The sequence below is a fragment of the Choloepus didactylus genome, chromosome 15 (genome assembly GCF_015220235.1).
Source record: "Choloepus didactylus isolate mChoDid1 chromosome 15, mChoDid1.pri, whole genome shotgun sequence".
In the NCBI taxonomy this organism is placed as follows: domain Eukaryota; kingdom Metazoa; phylum Chordata; class Mammalia; order Pilosa; family Megalonychidae; genus Choloepus; species Choloepus didactylus.
The window spans coordinates 66,110,565-66,125,144 of NC_051321.1; the positions used below are offsets into that span (position 1 = coordinate 66,110,565).

Sequence of the window (14,580 nt, forward strand, 5' to 3'; positions counted from 1 at the left end):
TGAAGAGAGAGAGATTAAGTGAGAGGAAAGGGTAGCAACAAATAAGATTTAACAAAGGTCTATGAATACTGAAACTTTATATATTTATATGTGTATATATATGTATGCATATATATGTATGCATACATATGTATATGTAATATATGTATATATTTAGATGCTGGGGTGTTGGAATAGCTGGAAGAAGGTGAATGACGTGGTGGAACTGTAACCTATAACATCCTTTGAAATTTGCTCTATAGCTATTCATTGAATTGTGCTTTGAAAGTCTTCACCTTTCTGTTTATACCCTGTATATTGCATAATAAGGAAAGAACTGAAACTGTGGAACTGTAACCCATAACAATTTTTGAAATTACCTATATAACTGCTTATTGAGCTAGCTATACATTGAAAGTTAACACCTTTCTGTATGCGTGTTATATTTTACAGTAGTGGAAATAGCTGAAGTTGTGGAACTGTGACCCATGACATTCTTTGCAATTTGCTCTGTAACTACTTGTTAAATTATACTTTGAAAGTTATCACTGTTATGTATACATGTTAAAGTTCACAATTAAAAATGCATTAAAGAAAGAGGTGGGGGGAGTGGTGGAATTTAACTGAAAGGAAATGGGGAAGAAGAGCATTCCAGGCCATAGACAGAATCTGGGAAAGTTGTCCAGTTGGTTATCTGGACTTCCTAGAGATGCATAGTGGGTAGAATGAGGTGATGGGGATACACTAAGATGTCTCCCATGCCAGCTAAGGGGTTTCATCTCACTGTAACTCTTACCACTGTGTGACCTTGGGCAAGTTACTTACTCTGTCTGGACTTGAGTTTCCTCTTCTGTGGGAGGGGGTGGACTAGATCAAGGAGGGCAAAAAGATGAGACCTGTTCAACCAAATATGTATTTGCCTGAACTGCTGTGTTGAGAATGGTTCTGAGACCAGGTTATGGGCAAGGGAGAAGAGAGTAACTTGTGATGCCAACTGTTTGCTGATCCCAGACTAGATGCATCCATGTGATCCCTTCCAACTCTGACCACTCACTCCCAAGACTGCCTGGAATTTCACTTTGTATACCTGTGGCTGAATAGTAATAATAATAATAATAATAATAATAATAATAATAATAATAGCAGATACCATTTATTGAAAATTTACCTTGTGGAGAAAACTTACAGAAATTATCTTAATTTTTCCTTATAGCAAGTCTATGAAGCAGGTACCATCTTCTTTCTATGAATTAGGAAACTGAGCCTCTGAAAGATGAGGTATTTGCTTACAGTCACCTGGCCATGAGAATAAGGCTGGAATCCACACCCAATTGTATCTGACCAAGTCTAAATTCTTATCCACTACACTCCACTGCCTCTCTAAGACCAGAAGGTCTTTCGAAGAGTAAACTCATTTCACTTTCCCTTCTAGGAACAGGCAGCAATGTATGCTACATGGAGGAGATGAGAAACATCGAGGTGGTGGAAGGGGATGAAGGGAAGATGTGTATCAACACGGAGTGGGGAGGATTTGGAGATAATGGCTGCATAGATGATACCAGGACCCAATATGACAAGGAGGTGGATGAGGGGTCTTTGAATCCTGGCAAACAGAGGTGAAGTGTGTGGCTGTGTGCATTATGCAGGTTGTGCAGTGTACAACTTTACCAGGTCTAGGGGGGTGCTGTTTTCATATCCTGGGTGTATTTTTTACAACATTCTATCAGACGCCAGTGAAATATCTTATTTGAAGAAAAGCAGTATATTATGATTAATTTCCAACACATAGAAAGAAGGAGAGCCTTTTTCTACTCACCACAAGGCCAGTGGTGGCTCTGGGAGTGAGGCAGAGTCTTGTGGGGCCAGTGTTTTGCTCCCCATTTAATAGGTGATAGCTTATGGTGTGTGTTCAAAGTTATGTGGCTAGCAGGAGGCAGAGCTGGGCCCTGGCTCCCGGTCCATATGACTCCAAAGCCTGGCTTTCCCACTGCATGCTGTCTCTGCATTGCATTTCTCAGAGCCTGCTGCCTGAGGCAGCCTCACTAGGCCCACCCTGAACCAGGCAGTTGGCAGGTGACAATGGTGTGACAGTGGCGTGCCTTCCACAGTCCAGCCTGCTGGTCCTGCAGGAGCCCTTCGCCAGAGTGTTTTCTGCCTGCACCAACCTCACCCCTCTTTCCCAAACAGATACGAGAAAATGACAAGTGGGATGTACCTGGGGGAGATAGTGCGGCAGATCCTGATCGACCTGACCAAGCAGGGTCTCCTCTTCCGTGGGCAGATTTCAGAGCGTCTAAGGACGAGGGGCATCTTTGAAACGAAGTTCCTGTCCCAGATCGAAAGGTGATATTTGATGAAGTTCCCCCGTGTGGTGTGAGAGGCACTGATTGGGATACACTGCCGTCATGCTGTCATGCCGGGGTCAGGCAGATCTGAGATTTACAAGAACAAACAGAAAGGCCCTGGTGGGGTAGGGCACCCCCCGGGACTGCGCCCTCTCTCCAGCTGTGTGGGGATCACAGCCCCCAGGGCTGTGCACAGTGGAGGGGCCAGCACCCTGCCTGGGACTCAGAGTGCTCAGCAGAACCAACGAGGTTCCTAAACTGTCACACTAAAGTTAGCTTAAGGCTGTTCATCCTCTTTTATTCCCAAAAAAGATGACTTTCCGTATATGAAAGAAACGTTTGGTTTAAAATTTTTTTGCATATCGAATCCCCTTTCAATCCTTGAATGTGTGCAAACATTTTGTCTAGTTGCAATCATATTACAACTATCATTCTGTATGTTGTTTTATTAAATGGTTAATCATGGGAGTATTCATTTATTCTGATTTTTATTTTACTTATAATTATGAAAAATTTTAAACATATACAAAAGTAAATAGAATATTACAGTGAACCAAGTGAAACCTCCATGTAGTCACTTACCAGCTTCAACAATTATCAACTCATAGCCAAACTTGATTCATCTGTAACTGCTGCTTTCCCCACTCCCCAGCTGGATTAGTTTGAAACTAACCTCATATTTTATGTAATTTCATCTATAAATATTTCAATCTACATTTCTAAAATACAAGGATTCTTTATAAAAACATAACCACAATTCCATTATCACACCTGAAATAGTTAATGATAAACCTTAATCTCATTAAATATCCTGCCAGTGTTCTTATTTCCACAATTGCCTAAAAATGTTTTTTTTACAGTTCATTTATTTGCAGCAGTATCCAAACAAGGTTCATAATTGCATTTGGTCAATATGGCTCTTAAGTCCCTTTTAATCTATATGTTTCCCAATCCTCTCGTTTACCCTTGTATTTATTTGTTGAAGAAACTGTCACTTTTCCATTGAGCTTCCTACATTCTGGAGTTTGCTGATTGCATCAAATAACATTTTCCTCTGTCCTTTGTATTTGCTGCAATTTGTGGTTAGATACATAGACTTGATTAGATTCAGGGCTGAATTTTGGGCAAGAATACTTAATAGGTGGCATTTAGTTTTGTCTGTCTGTCTCTTTATTTTTTATGATGTAAGAAGTCATTGATGCTCATGGCCTAGATCTGTTATTTCACTAGGAATTGCAAAATGATGATATTCTAATTCTATCAGTCCTTCTGCATTAATTAGCTGGAATCCTTTTAGAAACTCTTTGGTTTAAATATCATTTTAAGTGGATGCATAATCTTATGCTTCTGTCCTATAATTTCCTAAACTTTTCCTTTAGTATAGGATGTCTAGCCTATAATTTATGGATTTCTGCTATTCTAATACCATAATTAATAAAATTATACACAGAGTCATTTGTGTCTTGTAAATTATTCCCTTAGAAGTAGAAGCATTTGTTAAAAGGCATAGGTCCTCCAATGGACACACTATTTTTCAAAAAGATAGTTACAATGTCTGCCACCACCAGTTATGCACAAATATGTCAGTTTTACTGCTTATGAGTGCTGGATGTTATGGATGTTATCATAGGCTCTGTTTGGAATTTCTTTCAATTTGCATTCATTCATTCAATTCTCCTGGCTGTTATGGCCAGATGCCAGCAAGCTGAAACTCTCTTTACAGAGGGAAAAACAAAATCACTTCATAAATTAAAGCAGTGACTTAATGAAGGAACTCAGAGGGGCTGTTGCAGAGGTGTTCTTCTGTCTAGGGACATGGTGGTAGAACAAACAACAGCAGACGTGACTTTGTGTTTTTCGTGTGTAGATTAGCAGGTGTTCAGCATCCTTTTTCTGTCTGGCTTCAACTAACCAGACTCCAAAGAACAAGTTATAAGTAATCACCTTTTGGTGACCAGAGAGATCCTCTTTTGAGTGAGAAACAGTTTCTCCCTCATGTGTAGCAGCTAAGCAGATTGATTTACCTTTGCTTTGCTTTTTTTTTTTTTTAATTGGTCTGAGTACAAAGAAAGTTGTTCCTGGACAAGTATAAGTCAGCCATCTTCCTCCAGAAATATTTTCTTCTGCTGCACAAGAGGTGTCTGTTTTGGATGCTTCGATTTCTACGGTTAAAAAAAAATCCTTCATGGAATTAAAAAGAAAATCACGTCCATTTAGTGCCTATTGGGAGAAGGTGGGTGCTATACTGACTGTGGCCCCTTTCAGAGCATATTGTCCAGTGGATGGGGCAGTGATTCCCAAAGAGTGAGCCCAGACTTTATAGTCTCAGAGCTCACCTGTTGGTACTGTGTGACTTGAGGCAGGTTGCTTCACTTCTCTGGATCTCAATTTCTTCCTCTATGTTTTAGTTTGCTAATACTGCCGGCATGTGAAACACCAGAGATGGATTGGGTTTCATAAAGGGGATTTATTTGGTTACACAGTTACAGTCTTAAGGCCATAAAGTGTCCAAGGTAATGCATCAACAATCTGGTACCGTCACTGTAGGATGGCCAATGGTCTCCGGAAAACCTCGGTTACCTGGGAAGGCACGTGGCTGGTGTCTGCTCCAAAGTTCTGGTTTTGAAATGGCTTTCTCCCAGGACATTCCTCTCTAGGCTACAGTTCCTCAAAATGCCACTCTTAGTTGCACTTGGGATATTTGTCCTCTCTTAGCTTCTCCGGAGCAAGAGTCTGCTTTCAACAGCCATCTTCAAAATGTCTCTCATCTGCAGCTCCTGTGCTTTCTTCAGAGTGTCCCTCTTGGCTGTAGCTCCTCTTCAAAGTGTCACTCACAACTGCACTGAGTTCCTTCTGCTTGTCAGCTCATTTATATGGCTCCAGTGATCAAGGCCCACCCTGAATGGGTGGGGCCATGCTTCCATGGAACTTATCCAGTCAGAGTCATCACCCACAGCTGGGTGGGGCGCATTCCAAAGAAACACTCAAAGAAATCTAATCAACACTGATAATGTCTGCCCACACAAGATTGCAATCCAAGAATATGGTTTTTTCTGGGGTACATAATACCTTCAAACCAGCACACTCTATAAGAGAAATAATTTCTCTGCTGTTTAACTCCCAAGACGGCTGAGAGGATTTAGTTAGGGAAAGTACAAGAAAGAACTAGGTAAACTGTAAAGAAATTGCAGGTTTTCTTCTTTTTTAATAGTTTTTTTTTTAAAAGAGCAGTTTTAGGTTTGCAGAAAAATTGTGCAGAAAGTACAGAGGGTTCCCATACACCCCCTCCCCTCCACAGTTTCTCCTATTATTGTCTTGCATTAGTGTGGTCCATTTGTTACAATTGATGAACCAATATTGATACCTGTGCCGGTTTGAGTGTATTGTGTCCCCCAAATGCCATTATCTTTGTGGTCTTGTGTGGGGCAGGCGTTTTGGTGATGGTTGGATTTGCTTGGAATGTGCCCCACCCAGCTGTGGGCAATGATTCTGATGAGATGTTCACATGGAGGCGTGGCCCCACCCATTCGGGGTGGGCCTTGATCAGTGGAGCTATATAAATGAGCTGACTCAGAGAGAGGGAACTCACTGAGTGCAGCTGGGAGTGATGTTTTGAAGAGGAGCAAGCTTGCTAGAGAGGAACGTCCTGGGAGAAAGCCGTTTTGAGGCCGGGGCTTTGGAGCAGACGCCAGCTGCCTTCCTAGCTAACAGAGGTTTTCTGGACGCCATTGGCCATCCTCTGGTGAAGGTACCCAATTGCTGAGGTGTTACCTTGGACACTTTGTGGCCTTAAGACTGTAACTGTGAAGCGAAATAAACCCCCATTTTATAAAAGCCAATCCATCTCTGGTGTTTTGCATTCTGCAGCATTAGCAAACTAGGACAATACCTTATTATTAACTAAAGTCCATCATTCACATTAGGGTTCACTCTTTGTGTTGTACAGTTCTGTGGCTTTTGACAAATGTATAATGTCATGTATCCACCATTATAGTATCTTTTAGGATAGTTTCATTGCAATAAAAATTGCCTGTGTTCGACCTCCTCCCTTCCTCCCTCTCTCTGAACCTTTGGCATCCACTGATCTTTGTACTGTCTCTATAGTTTTGCCTTTATTTGAATGTCGTATAGTTGGAATCATTCCGCTTCCTCAGAGTATCTTCTTTCACTTAGCAATACACACTTAAGCTTCCTCCGTGCCTTTTTTTAACTTTTATTTTTAAATACTTCAAACTTTTAGGTTGGTTACAAAAATACAAACCCCATACAGAGAACTCCAGCATACTCCCACCCTACCCTCAGATACTGAGATCCACCAATTTTAACATTTTGCCACATTTTCCATATCTGTCCATCCATTCATCCATCCATCCATCCATCCATCCATCTATCCATCCATCCATCCATTTTCTGAATACTTGAGTGTAAGGTACTCCTTGAACACTTAATTCTGCCATGTATATTTCCTAAGAACAAGGATATTCACTTATATAATCACCTTAAGTACAGTTTTGAAGTTCAAGAAATTTAACATTGACATAAAGCTTACTATTTATATTCCAATTTTTTCAAATGTTCCTTTGAGTCTTTTGTTAGATCCCATCCAGGTTGCTGTATTGCATTTAATTGTCATTATCTCTTTAGTTGTCCTCTTTTTTTAAATTATGGGAGAATATATACAACATAAAGTTTCCCATCTCAACCACTCCCAAGCATACAATTCAATGGGATTAATCGCATTCACAATATTGTAGTACCCTCACCACCTTCCATTACTAAAACTTTTCCATGTCCCCAACTCCCCATTCTGCCTGCCCCCTGCTCCTGGCAACCTGGACTCTAATCTCTCTCTGAGTGTGCATATCTTCTTAATATTTTCTTTGTAGTTACCGTGGGGCTTAAATTTAACATCCTAAATCTGTAACATTCTCATGGCTTTGATACCAACTTAACTTCAATGGTATATACAAACTATGTTCCTGTACCCTTCCATCCTCCCACCTTTATGTAGTTCTTGTCACCAATTACGTATCTATACATTATGATTTCAAAACTGCTGATTTATCATTACATTTTTTGCATTTGCCTTTCAGAGCCTGAAGGAAGTAAAAAGTGGAATTAAAAAACAAAAATACAATAGAACAGACATTTATATTTATCCCTGTCATTACCCTCACTGGATATCTTAATTTTTCATGTGGCTGTGATCTGTTGTCTATTACCCTTTCCTTTCAACCTGAAGAACTCTCTTTAGCATATCTTACACGACCAGTCTAATGGTGAAAAACTCCCTCTGCTTTTGTTTATCTGGGAATGTTTTACTCTCTCTCTCATTTTTGAAAGACAGTTTTGCCAGATATAGAATTCTTGGTTGGCATTTTTATGCCTTCAGCACTTTAAATATGTCATCCCACTGCCTTCTTATCTCCCTGGCTTCTGATAAGAAATTGGCACTTAATGTGATTGAGGCTCCCTTTACGTGACATGTTGCTTCTCTCCTGTGGCTTTCAGAATTCTCTCCTTTCTTTTTTTGGCTTTCAACCATTTGATTTTAATATGCCGCAGTGTGGGTTTATAGGCATACCTTGGAGATATCACAGATTTGGTTCCAGACTATCACAATAAAGCAAATATTGCAATAAAGCATGTCACATGAATTTTTTGGTTTCCCAGTGCATGTAAAAGTTGTATTTATACTGTACCAGAATCTATTAAGCGTGCAATAGTATTATGTCTAAAAAACAATGTTACATACCTTAAGTAAAATGTGACACAGAGGCATGAAGTGAGCACATACTGTTGGAAAAATGGCGCTGATAGACTTGCAAGTCTATTAAGCCTTCAATTTGTAAAAAACACAGTATCTGTGAAGGGCAATAAAGTGAAGTACGATAAAACGAGGTATGCCTGTATTTGAATTTATTCTGTTTGGAGTTCTTTGAGTGTCTTGAATACGTATTTCCATGTCTTTTGTAACTTGATTGCTCACTTCTTTTTAGTCGCTGAATAGTCCACTATATGGATGTACCGCAGTTCTTTTGTGCATTCACTTTTTGAAGGACATCTTGTAATCTTCCAGTTTGGGGCAATTATGAGTAAAGCTACTATAAACTGGTGTTCAGGTTTTTGTGTGTACATAAGCTTTCAACTCAATTGGGTAAATATCTAAGGGTGCGGTTGCTGGATCATACGGTAAATCTATGTTTAGCTTTGTAGGATGTTTGTAAATCTATGTTTAACTTTGTAAGACTGTCTTCCAAACTGGCTATACCATTTTGCATTCCCACCACCAGTAAATGAGAGTTCTTGTTACTCCACATCCTTGAAGGTATTTGGTATTGTCAGTGTTTTGGATTTTAGCCATTCTAGTAGGTGTATAATAGTAGACCATTGTTGTTTTAATATACAATTCTCTCATGACATATGATGTTGAGCATCTTTTCATATGCTTATTTGCCATCTTCTTTGGTGGGATGTCTGTTTAGATCTTTTGCCCATTTTGTAATTATGTTGTTTATTTTCCTAGTGTTGAATTTTAAGAGTTCTTTGTATATTTTGGATACAAGTCTTTATCTGATGTGTGGTTTGCAAAATTTTTTCCCAGTCTGTGGCTTTTTATTCTCTTAACAGATTTTCTTTTTTTATAAACATTTTATGCACACAATATAGTTTCTCTTTCTATAACTACTCCAGAAAATATTGCAGAAGGAATGATAGAATTAGATTATCACCATTTTGGTTATCTACTAAGTAGATCTAGGCAATGAGCATCAGTGACTGCTAACATCATAAAAGAGAGAGAGAGACAAAGAATATTACTCATTAATTTTAGAAAGTCTAAAACACAGATAAAGAAAAAAAAGAAAAGCATCATCAGTAATCCCACCAACATCTAAATAGAATTTTTTCTCTCTTTTGTGTGTGTGTGAAGACAAACATTTTAAGAAAATAAGATCATATGGCACATAACATTTTACAAGCTGTTTTTCACTTAATATTTTGTGAACATTTTCCATGGCATTAAATAGTTTTCTGCAAGGTCATCTTTAATGTCTACAAAGAATTCTGTTGTCTGGCTATACTGTTTACCTTTGGGTACCACTCTTCTTCCCTCGATTACTACTGGAGACAGTTAAGAATATAACTTCACATTATTTAGCTTGGGAGTCAAAGCTCCATGTAAGTACCATTACTTTACTGTGAGATAATCAGGATCTAGAATTGAGGCCAGCTTGTCCCCATCACAGATGCTTCTCTGTATGTGCTTAAGGTCATAACGGGTTCTCATTCTATAAGGTGATAAGTATATGTTGTTTATTCACTTATTCACTTACTCACTGAATGCACCCAGCCTTGTGTTGGCTACTATTGGGAATATAGTCTTACCCTCCAAGAATATGGAGTCTGCTTGGGAAGCTAAAGCAGAGAATCAGAAAAAGTTAAATAGAAGGAAAGCCATCATGCTGTGAGCTGGCTTGATCAGTGGGGGAGTGCTAGACTTGATGTGAGAAGGCTTGTGTTGAATCCTTGCTATGCTCCTGTTTGGGGCAAGCCTCTATAACTCTAACCCTCAGATTACTCTTCTGAAAAATGGTATCTGGAATGTTGTTTGTTTAATCTAATAATATCTCCTAGTGAGAGGATAGATATGAACATACGAATATAAGAGTTGCTTACATTCCATACTTTAAAGGTGATGGGATGCCCTGGGGTTGGCAGACCTTGACTCTCAGCTTCTGAGACACTCAGCTCCACTGTAGCCATTGCCTGGGCAATTTTCTCTTCTCTCCTGCTAGGGCATCTAAGGATGAGGAGGCTATCAGCCATGTTAAGCAGGCTCCTCGTCCCTAGGAAATAGGCCCTGACATCACACTCTGCTTTCCTGCAGCGATCGGCTGGCTCTTCTCCAGGTCAGGAGGATCCTGCAGCAGCTTGGTCTGGACAGCACCTGTGAAGACAGCATCGTGGTGAAGGAGGTGTGTGGAGCCGTGTCCCGGCGGGCAGCTCAGCTCTGTGGTGCTGGCCTGGCCGCCATCGTGGAGAAAAGGAGGGAGGACCAGAAGCTCGAGCTCCTGAGGATCACTGTGGGTGTGGACGGCACCCTTTACAAGCTGCACCCTCAGTGAGTGCCTGGTGAGCGGCGTGGAGGGGCCTGGGGCCAAGTGTGGGACTCAGCACAGCCTCCTCAGCTGCCGATCGGGAGGGAGTGCCCATGTGGTGGTGAAGTCAGAGGCTGCTGAGTCTGACAGATGAGGTTTGAACCATGGTGACTCTACTTCCTAGGGATATGATGTGGGAAAATTAGCCAACCACTCTGAACCCCAGATTCCTCATCTGTAAAAGGGGGGCAGTAATAATCCCCATCTCATAGGGCTACATGGGGATTAAATGAGTTAATACACATAACACACTTCCCACAGTGCTCAGTAATGCAAATTATTGTTGTTATCATTATTCTCATCTAACATCACAGGGTTATAATGAGAATGAAAATTTTTCAAAGCACAAAGCATTTGTTAAGGATGAATTTTCTTATCTTAAAGTCAGTGGACAGAGGGATTAAGAGTCCCATCAAGCAATGTAGGTTTGAATCCTGACTCTGCCATGTAGAAGATAGGAGGTCTGGGACCAATTTCATATTCTCTTTGAGTCTTAGTTGTTTATCTGTAAGATAAAGACAAAAGTATTACCTATCGTAAAGATTGTCATGAGGATTAAGTAAAATAGTGTCTGTAAAGTGCATGGCAGATCACAAAAGCTCAATAATGAAAGCTATTATTATTATCATTATCATTATTTTATCTGTGTTGAATTCATTTTTATTGTGTGTGTATATATGAATATATTACAAATTTTGCAAGTTTAACCATTTTTAAGTGTATAATTCAGTGGCATTAATTACTTTTACAATGTTGTGTTACGATCACCACTTTCCGTTAGTAGAACTTTTTCATCACCCAAAGAGGCTATTATTTTTTATTTAATGTTTTACATTTTGTTTTGCTGAAGAAGAAAAGTAATACGTGCTTATAAAAATTTCAAATCATGCTGAAATGTCTCCATGAACATATTAATATTGTAATCCTTAGTCCTTCCTATGATGCTGACTAATTATGTAAAGTAACTGACTGGTATCCTATCTTGATTTTCCCTTTGGGGGTCTTATGTTTTAGTGTGGTTCCTACACATCTCTCCTTTGAATCAAGACTTGACTCAGAGACGAAAACCACAAGCTCATCGCAGTGGGTGCTGTTGGGGATTGAATTGTGTCCCCCACCAAAGGGAGACATGTTCAGGTCCCAACCCCTGGTCCTGTGGGTGGGAACCCATTTGTAAATAGGACCTTTGAGGATGTTGTTAGTTAAGATGTGCCCATACTGAGTGAGGGTGGGTCTCAATCCAATACGGCTAAAGTCCTTACAAGTAAAGGAAATTGGACACAAAAAAAGAAGCCACAGGGAGCAGCCTAAAGCTGGAAGTCACAGGAGCCCGTAAGAGAAAGGAGACGATGCTGCCATGTGCACTGCCATGGGACAGAAAAGCCAAGGACCAAGGATTGCCGGCAGCCGGCCCCAGAACGCCACAGTCAAAGGGGAAAAAGCTCACCTTGCTGCTGCCTTGATATTGGACCCTTCTAGTCTCAAAATCATGAGCCAATAAATTCCCGTTGTATGGTAGTTGTTTTAGCAGCTGGGAAACTAAAACAGGTGCAGAAAAAGCATTTGACAATGCATTTTAAAAAAAGCATTTTTTTTTATGATTAAAAAAAAAAAACTCAACAAACTAGGAAGAGAAGGTAACTTCCTCAATCTGATAAACGATATCTATGAAAGACCCACAGCTAATATCATACTTAATGGTGAGAGACTGAAAGCTTTTCCCTTAGGATCAGGAAAAAGATAAGGATGATTATTTTCACCACTTCTATTCAACATCATACTGCCTCTAGCCCTGCCTGCAGATGATCAGGTGATTTCTGTCCCTCAGACTGGATTGAGCAGTGACTCTTTACAAGTCATTTTGTCCTTTCTCCCAGGCATGTTGGGGCTAACCACTCTTACTTGTCCTTTTATTGAAACTTCAAACCTTCTCCTCCCACTTAGCAAGCAGAGTCCTGGGGAGTGGCAGTGGTTGGCAGAGATCACCCACTGGCTGGGTGTTAGAGTCTGGCTCAGAACCTGCACTGGCATGCTGGCCCTCCAAGATGATCATCATCTGTATCACACAGTAACCCAGGATCCCAGGAGCTGAGGCCTAGACGTCCAGGTGTCTGGCAAACACACTTTGGCTCCAGGACAGTCTTGGGTAACTCTCACTCCCAAGGTGCCCATTAAATGGATTAAGTCTCAGAAGATGGTTGAGAGAGGCAGAGGATATTGTAATTAAGGCATGTGCTTTGGGAGAAAATTAATGGAAAGATGAATGGATGGATGGACAAAGCAAATAGGGCAGTAGTTTAAGTCATGGAGTCTAGGCAGAGGGTGAACACAGGTGTTTATTATATTGTTCTTTCAGCATTTCTGTAAGTATAAAAATTTTCAAAATAAAAAGTTGGGGGGAAATTTGGAGGGAAAAAAAAAGGTAGACTTTGGAAAAAGGCCCGGTTCAAATTCTAATAAACTGACAAGTTGTGAAAACTTGGAAAAGTTTAATTTCTGAGCATCAGTTTCTTTATGTAGTGAAAATAATAACTACTTTCAAACTATTATTTGTTATGCTTTGACACTGTATGTTTTCATCTAGAATAATACCTGGCATTAGTAGTTACCCAATGAAAGGAAAAAGGTAAAACAACTGTTTGAGAAGCTGTTTAGAGCCTTAAGAAGCAAGCTCAAAGGAACAAACCAGACTGGTTTGGTTTGGCTAATCACATACCTAAGTGCTGATGATATTTCATTTTCTCTTTTTTTCATAGCTTTTCTTGGATATTGCAGGAAACTGTGAAAGAACTAGCCCCTCAATGTGATGTGACATTCATGTTGTCAGAAGATGGAAGTGGAAAGGGGGCAGCTCTGATCACTGCCGTGGCCAAGAGGTTACAGCAGGCATGGAAGGAGAACTAGGAACCCCTTGGGTTTGGGCAAGATGCACCTCGGATACTGACCAGCCTCTCCTCCAGGCAGACTTCACCTTCTGGACAGCTGAGGGAGCCCCAGGTCCTTGTTACTGGTTCTACGATGGAATTAAATGACTTTTCTATTTGATGTATTTGGGCCAAAGATGGGCCAACTTGTGAAATCAAAGTATCTGACAGAAGAGATACTTGTCAGGAAATTTTCCCCTCCAGGTCTGAGCTATCAGTTCTCAGTGCCATTGGGTCCCATGGCTGCTAGACTTGGAAACATACACAGAATCCTCCCATGTGGCCTGGCCTGGCTGAGATTTCCACTGGGATGCTCAAGCTCCTGGTTGTAGTAGATGGGGTTCTCTGCTTGTGGGCAAACATCTGAGAGTGAAAGGGACTCATGTAACAAACTGGGGATCTAATCTGACTTGTCTTCAACTTGTCATGTTGTCTTCAAATGTGAAGAGCAAATTAAGACTTTGGAGTATTCACCCCAGGATGCAGAGGTGTGGATTGCCAGGGAGCTGTTATAGGAAACTTCTCATGCTTTAAGTGAGTTGTCAGCCTCTGTAGGATTTAATTCCTTAATAGGTGTGTATTATCGAGTAGGGTGCCATTTGGGGCATTTGTTTCTCATCTTGTATGTGGTTTGTGTTGCGGCTTTTGATAGTTGTTTTAAGGATTGTCAGGTATGTGAAATCTAGTAAGTGAATAAAAAATATTTGATTTCCTAAGAAACTTTGCATGAAGTGTTGATATTTCATCTGAGAGGCTTACTTGGTAACCTCACACTTTGCTGGTAGAATGTGGGACATGTAGAGTCAGAAGGTGCTGGGAGCATCTAGTCCAAACTTCCCACCAACAGTGAGAAATGCAAGGAAATTTTTCTATAATGTCCTTAATAGATTATCTAAGTTTTACTTGAATGAATACTTCCAGTTACTGGGAGCTTACCATTTGATCATGCAGCTCTCGCTTCTAACCAGCTGGAGTTGAGAGAAGGTTCTTTTGACCTCGGAGCTGACTCCAGCGCTCTGGAACTTAGCCCCTCCCAAACACTCCACTAGTCTCCATTCTACCCTCCAGAACTGTGTGTAATTGACAGGTTCCTGGCCATTTCTCCAGTGGAAGTCTTTGCTCTTTCTCTCTTTTCTGATTCCCCCTGTCCTTCATGTGAACCTGTTGTGACTT

At 40.5% G+C, this 14,580-nt stretch overlaps 1 protein-coding gene across 3 annotated transcripts in view; it reads left to right on the top strand.

The window, feature by feature from the left end:
• HKDC1 (hexokinase domain containing 1) overlaps positions 1–14,094 on the top strand; it is a 55,324-nt gene extending 41,230 nt beyond the window's left edge. For 2 of the 3 annotated variants that reach the window (XM_037804376.1, XM_037804378.1), the window contains 4 exons: positions 1,412–1,595; positions 2,167–2,322; positions 10,213–10,446; positions 13,240–14,094. In XM_037804376.1, coding sequence (XP_037660304.1) covers positions 1,412–1,595; positions 2,167–2,322; positions 10,213–10,446; positions 13,240–13,387 — 722 coding nt within the window. In that variant the 3' untranslated portion in view covers positions 13,388–14,094. Of the gene's footprint in view, positions 1–1,411; positions 1,596–2,166; positions 2,323–10,212; positions 10,458–13,239 lie in introns of all 3 variants that reach the window. The other variant, XM_037804377.1, reaches the window with a different exon arrangement.
• Positions 14,095–14,580: the final 486 nt, after the last annotated feature.